This window comes from Pseudochaenichthys georgianus, chromosome 14, assembly GCF_902827115.2.
Source record: "Pseudochaenichthys georgianus chromosome 14, fPseGeo1.2, whole genome shotgun sequence".
NCBI lineage: Eukaryota > Metazoa > Chordata > Actinopteri > Perciformes > Channichthyidae > Pseudochaenichthys > Pseudochaenichthys georgianus.
This window is the reverse complement of record NC_047516.1, coordinates 14,824,519-14,831,396: the sequence shown is the minus strand read 5'-3', so window position 1 is coordinate 14,831,396 and position 6,878 is coordinate 14,824,519. Positions and strand designations below refer to the sequence as shown.

The 6,878-nt window shown below is 41.8% G+C and overlaps 1 protein-coding gene across 1 annotated transcript; it reads left to right on the top strand.

Moving 5' to 3' along the window:
* On the top strand, positions 1 to 6,470 carry f9b (coagulation factor IXb). Its single transcript, XM_034098405.2, has 8 exons — positions 1 to 180; positions 718 to 887; positions 1,058 to 1,082; positions 1,181 to 1,294; positions 1,415 to 1,546; positions 2,886 to 3,277; positions 3,797 to 3,941; positions 5,812 to 6,470. The coding sequence occupies exons 1-8, from the start codon at positions 93 to 95 to the stop codon at positions 6,378 to 6,380; spliced, it is 1,635 nt and encodes a 544-aa protein (XP_033954296.1). The 5' UTR covers positions 1 to 92; the 3' UTR covers positions 6,381 to 6,470.
* The last annotated feature ends 408 nt before the right edge of the window (positions 6,471 to 6,878 follow it).

Below are 6,878 nucleotides of genomic sequence, written 5' to 3'. Positions count from 1 at the left end.
TTGTACTTTGGAGTGGTGGATCTGTTTCTCCAGCGCTGAGTTCAGGCTTCAGCTCTTCAGTCAAAAGCAGAAGGACAACTGACAACAACAAGATGGCCGGAGTTTGTTTACTGGCTTTCATCGCTGGTATACTGCTGAAGGAGTACGGACTGGCCGCTGTCATCGCTGAGGAAAACACAGGTAACACACTGAGGAGAAGGTATGGATTGAGGAGGAGGAGGAGGAAGGTCAGAGACATAAAACTAAACTAAGAAGCTGGAGGTTAGGTGGGTCTTTTTAAATGGCTTGATTTCCTATACCCCAAGTCTTAAAATGACGCTTCAAAAATATAAATATGTATGTTCTGATGATCAAAATCCCCTGTATTTGAAATGTGGTGGTAAAAGTGTGTCTCATAGAGGACAGAAAACTTAGTGATAAGATGTGCTGAAATATGGTTTCTTCAAAATATGGCTAAGTGTGTAAAATGTATGGTTTGAGAAGCTTAAAGGCAAGCTGCTGTTCCTCATAAACTACAACTTTTCCAGCCACAGTTTAAGACTACAAGAAGCAACTGCTATCTTAACACTTACAATGGACTCTCCCAGAAAGCAGATGTACAGCTGGATTTAGTTCTGATACACACACATCTGTAAAAACGTATTAAGAATTATGCCGGGGAATAATATCAATATCAATCAATCATTTAATAAATTCCTCTTGACGTTACCTCTCCAGGAGCCGTGTTTGTGTCTCAGAGGCAGGCGGACACGGTGCTGCGTCGCATCCGCAGGTTCAACGCCCCTTTAGAAGAAGTGTTTAAAACAGCTAACCTGGAGCGGGAGTGTAGAGAGGAAACCTGCTCCATGGAGGAGGCCAGGGAGGTGTTTGAGGATATTGAACAAACTGTACGTAACACACACACACACACACACACACACACACACACACACACACACACACACACACACACACACACACACACACACACACACACACACACACACACAGCTGTAATACAGTGTGTTTAATAGCAGAACTCACAGGTTTCTAATTACCGTCTTTCTCTCTGTTTTAGATGACTTTCTGGGCCAGCTACGTCGGTAAGACAAGGTGAAGGATGCATTTTCACAGGCGCTATGAATTTAAAGGGTCACCTCTGAACCTGTGTGTGTGTGTTTTGTACTTGTGTGTACTGTAGATGGGGACCAGTGTCAGCCTCCTCCCTGCCAAAATGGAGCTTCGTGTGAAGACGGGGTCAACAACTATGTCTGCTGGTGCCAACCAAATTTTGACGGCAAGGACTGTGAGATTGGTGAGTGGGACAGGCTGGAACAACTATGTGGGGGCTAAGAAAGTTAAGGATAATTGTATTGTATGTAGAGATACAGTACTTACTTTTGTAGATGTATTCTGCTTTTCCGCCTGTTTTCAGAGGTGACCAAGCAGTGTTCGGTCAACAATGGTGGATGCTCCCATTTCTGCTCCATGAAGAAAGATCAACCCGTGTGTCAGTGTGCGGTCGGTTACAGACTGGGGCCAGACAAGAGGAGCTGTGAACCTACAGGTACAATACAATGATAAGAAGAGAGTTAGCTAAGTGTTTGTTCTGGAGTTTTGGTAATATATTAAGTTCATTTTGAATGTGTGTATTAGTTTTCTGTCTCTCAACACGCCCTGAATGCTATGCTCTATTTTAAACTATAAATATGAAAACAGATCTTCAGTGTACAAATACTTTTATATTTTATTGTTCTACTTTAGGGGAAGTCTTGTATACAAACATTTCCTCAATATAAAGTACAAAAGGACTACCTTCAAAAGTGAAATTACTCATGGGAAACGGCCCATTTGAGAATATTAGTATTGTAATATAGGATTACAAATATTGATGCATATGCAGTATGTGTAAGCATTATTTAAAAAATGCAGTTGGTAACAGTTGAGCTAATATAAACTATTTAGACTGTTCTAGACTGCTACATGTTATTCTATAATGATACATCATTGTTAATTGTAGTTATATTTTTGTTTGAATGATATGAATCTGCAAAGTCAAAATCCACGTAGAAGAAGTAAAAGGTACAATATTTGCCTCTAAAATATAATTAAGCAGAGGTATAAAGTACCAGAACGTGGTATTACTCAAGTATAGAACTCCAACATTCTATGTAAGTGCAGTATGTTTAGCTACTTGGGTTCACTGAATATCCCCCCCCCCCCCCTCTCACTCTGACCCACAAATAGTTACCCACCAGATCTTAAGAGTGATTTACACGCTGTCTTTTAAACTCTCATCTCTTTGGTCTTTATTAAGTGATCACAAACTGCCTGATAAACCGTGACGTACAGTTGATAGTTGTCGAATAAAGAACATTATTTATAGGCGGGGTTGACAGCGGGAACTCTCTGGGTGGATTACCACACAGACAACTAGCATTTGAAAATAAGTGATATCTCAGCCACTCAACATAAAAAAATGCAACGGTCTCTAATGACCCTGGCCGTTACCACAACCCCTTTCTAACCTACTGCTTGAACATACCATTCCTAATTCAAACCTAACCAGTTTCCCTACACTTCAATCAATCAGACTGATAGCTACACTAAAGGGCAAACACAATAAAATGTGAAGCCTCTGGATTTCTGAGATAGGCCTACATTAATTTCAACACTGTCTTCTAATATACCACTTGAAATGACATATATGCATATTGTTTCTGTCTTTCTGTGTGAATAATAGCGAATCGATTCGAATAGCTTTTGGTTGAATCTGCGCATTGTGGAAAACTATGTAAACATTTTATAAGAAACAATAACTAAAGGGCCCAACAATCTGACACTGTAATATTTAATCATGTTTATGAGACAAAACTCAAATGAATCCCTCTTTGTTTTCTTCTCAGAACCATTCAGCTGTGGCCGCGTGGACACCAGGTTCCTCCAAACCCTGCGGTCATTAAACACAACACACAGCTCTGAGAGAAAAGACAATTCCAGCGACACCCTGCAGGATTACCTCTATGAGGATGATCTAATGGACTTTTATGATGACTACAACCTCCGTACAAATGACTCAGACCTGTCCAACATCTCTCTGGCCTCTGCAGCAAAGATCAGATCAGTGAGGTCGGATTCAAGCTTCGAGCAGAGTGATGTCTCTGAAGTGGCCTCAGAGAAAGAGCTGCTGCCATCCTGGGCTTTCTTCCCCACACTCCCCACCATCATAGAGAAAAAAGAAATGGACACGAGGATTGTGGGAGGCAATGAGGTCATTCCTGGAGAAATACCTTGGCAGGTACTTTAGTGGGGTGAAGGATAAAGACATGGGGATGAGTTGAAGGCAAATGGATGGTGTTCATAGACAGGATGCAGTTGGGTGGATATCCCAATGTTATCTTCTAGGGTGGTTTTCACTCGGCAGGGCAGATTTTTGTTCAAATATCTTCATACTTTCTTCACTGTGGGGAAGGAAATATAGGTTAGAGTGATCAGAGGTGGAAAAGATTGATGAACTGTTAAGTGGAATTAAGGGACATTTAGAGGAGTATGCAAGGGTTTCAGAGTTGTATCTGTTGCAAATGTCCCCCAAATATATGTAGGATCATGAGATTTTTAAACATCTGGATTTTCCCTTTTGAAGCCACAGAGGTCACTGTGTCACTGTGAAACAATACAAAGATATTTAAGAGATTAAAGATAGACTACAGTGGTGTGGAAGGGAAATTGGGATCATCTCAGAGTATAGAACGGGCTCTGCAATGTTGTACCTGTACTATTTGTTTGTTTGTTTGTTTGTTTGTTTGTTTGTTTGCAGGTGTCCCTGATGTTTCACTCAACCGTCCTTCATAAAGCGCAGCCGTTCTGTGGAGGATCTCTTCTCACTGAGTTATGGGTCATCACCGCTGCCCATTGTCTGTTGCCGGCGGATATCTCTAAAAGTGGTTTCTTTGTCAGAGCTGGTAGGAAAAACAAGTGTTATCACTATATTAATATGTTTCATATCTGATCTGCATCTCTTAAGTCTCAATTGTAACGTTTAATGTTTATTTGTAATTTAGTTTTAAAGGTCCAGGTCAGTAGGTCATTTGCATGTTTAAACCCTAGAGCAGGGGTGTCAAACTCAAATACACAGTGGGCCAAAATAAAAAAATCAGTACTAGTCGAGGGCCGGACTGGTTCAATGTTTATTGCAATATGTATTGAATTTAACTTATTGCACATATTAAACCTGGAACTAACAAAGCTTAAATTATTGCCTATAAAAACAACATTAAAGGTCCCATGTCATGGCCATTTCTACTGATCATAATTCCATTGTTGAGGTATACTAAAATAGATTTATACTGTGCAATTTTCCAAACTCACATTGGTTTCTCATACAGCATCTCTGTAAAGTATGTGTATTCACCGGTATTCACTCTCTGTCCTAAACGGCTTGTTTGAGCTCCTGCCCCCCCCCTCCCTGTGAGCCCAGTGTGCTCTGATTGGTCGCGACGTGAGAGGCTCGTTGCTGCGAGGAGCAGACAGGCTTCCGTGTCGGCGATACAGCTAGAACAAGAAAAACTCATCCTGAGCACACACAAACACTCACAGCCGAAGTAAAAACAATAAGTGTGGCTTGATATTGAGTAAGAAAAAGGTTTATAACGCTGTGAGAATGGGTCTGCGGAGAGCATTTCTCCGCGATCCCAACATAGTAGACCGAAAAACGTTTACACATTTAAACAGTCGTGGGAGATACCTTGTTTGTTTTAAACATCATAAATACACAAACAACAATGAATACTTACAGGTTGTGTACCCGAATCTCCCGCTGGTCCAAACAAAGTAGGAACAGCATCGTTCTTCAGTGCCCTACGCTGTACATATCCGGCATGAATCGCTGAAAGGTTTGGGAAGCTTTGTTTCATGAAAGGCTGGCAGAGGGTGCGGCCATAGCTCTGGGCGTGGCTACTGGGTATCCCTACGTAGCGATACCCAGGAAGTAAATGAGAAATCTACAACGAGGCGTTTTGGGGAGGTCTTTTCTGTGTTAAGAGTTTTACTCCCTACAGGGTGTACTTTGAGGGTGTTTGACTCTGCAGACCGTTTACATGCATACAAACCTTCATAACACACAAGGGGACGGGTAATAATCGGAAAAGCATGACATGGGACTTTTAAATAATCAGTTGTATCAATTTCTTATGGCTCTATCTGCAGCTTTGCCAGTCATTTCTTATGATTACATTTTTCCACAGGCCAACAACAGCTTCAAAAAAAATATTTCCCTCAAAGAAAAAAACAAACATGCCATGTTGTTGCAAAAAAAAAAGTGCAGAAGGAAACATCCATTTAAACTCAGTTTGCTGCTGTGATACTAGTTCAAGCCAGATACTTGGCATCTCATCTTGGGTGCAAGTTCATCAATGTTTGGGCTCAGGTTCTGAGCTGAGGAAACCCTCAGGATTGAGTGAGCCAGATCTAATAATAATGAAAAAATATCCTGCGGGCCAAAATTAAATCCACCAAGGGCCTGATTTGGCCCCCGAGCCTTGAGTTTGACACATCTTAGACCTTCAAATTACTGCTGACCAATTTCAAAAATGTTACTTTTCTCTGTGCCAATTGTTGGTTAAAGTTTATGAGTGAAAAAAATAACCCTGTAGTTGCTTAACAAAGATAATCCAACCGTGAATTTATCAATGCATTTTGTTATTGTGTGGAAATGCAGAGCTTGCATTCAGTAAAGCTTTTTGACCTTTAAGATCAGAAGACATTTGTCCCTTCTCACACATTTCCTTGTGCAGAAAGTCATGTTGTTGCATATCAATTATTTGATTATTCTAGGTGAACATGATGTGGACAAGGACGAGGGTCCGGAGCGAGACCATTTGGTTGCAGAGCAGCACATCCACCCCTTGTACAATGACAAGAAGTCCAAGTTTAACCACGATATTGCTCTGCTGAAGCTCGCCAGTCCAGTGGAACTGTCCAACGAGCGCCGTCCCATCTGCTTCGGCCCCAAAGACTTTATAGAAAACCTCTTGAGGGACTCGAGCACTTCCACGGTGAGCGGCTGGGGCAGGTTGAGGTTTCAGGGCCTCGAGGCCACCAGGCTCCAGAAGCTGGAGGTCCCTTACGTGGACCGGACCCTGTGCAAACAGAGCAGCCGGGACCACGCCACGGTCGTCACGCGCTACATGTTCTGTGCCGGGTACGCGAGAGAGATGAAGGACTCGTGCCAGGGGGACAGTGGGGGGCCCCATTTCACCAAATATAAAGACACTTGGTTCCTGACCGGCATCGTCAGCTGGGGGGAGAGTTGCGCCGCGGACGGGAAGTACGGAGTCTACACTCGAGTCTCAAGGTACTATCAGTGGATCAGTCAGAAAACAGGCCTCCGAGTTAAGAACTGACCGAGTAACACAGCTGTCATGAAAACATGCAGAGGAAGTGAACTACTGAATGATGTTAATGTGGATTCTTCAATAAAGGTAATTCAAATATCTGAGCATTTGAATGTTTCTCTTAAAATATTGCCAAACAGAAAAATAGCTCTTCATCCAATGTTTGAATTGCAGTTGTGTGCAGGAGGTAATATTAAATGCAGTTGAGATGCTAGGCCAAATTGAGCAGAAGCTGATTATACCTCTGTTCAGAAATAGGAAGAGCTATGTCTTAAATTAAAAGATATGTTAAAGCTCCATAAAGCTGCATACAGACCTGAGATACCAAAGCCAAACCTTTACTTGCCTACTGGGAAGAAATTACACGTGAGCAGGAATATACAATATAATAATAATGTTCATTTGGCTGTTAGCATTGCACCTTCTCCTATTATTTTGTTCTCTAAACAACAACATGCTGTGCAATCAATACACCTTAAATTAAAGCGCAAACTCACCCTCCCTTTT

Excerpts from the sequence above, each read along its gene's own strand:
- f9b (XM_034098405.2), top strand. The coding sequence starts at position 93 with ATGGCCGGAGTTTGTTTACTGGCTTTCATCGCTGGTATACTGCTGAAG. Across the intron at positions 3,278-3,796 it reads CTGGAGAAATACCTTGGCAG|GTGTCCCTGATGTTTCACTC; the intron begins GTACTTTAGTGG and ends GTTTGTTTGCAG. Across the intron at positions 3,942-5,811 it reads TGGTTTCTTTGTCAGAGCTG|GTGAACATGATGTGGACAAG; the intron begins GTAGGAAAAACA and ends TGATTATTCTAG.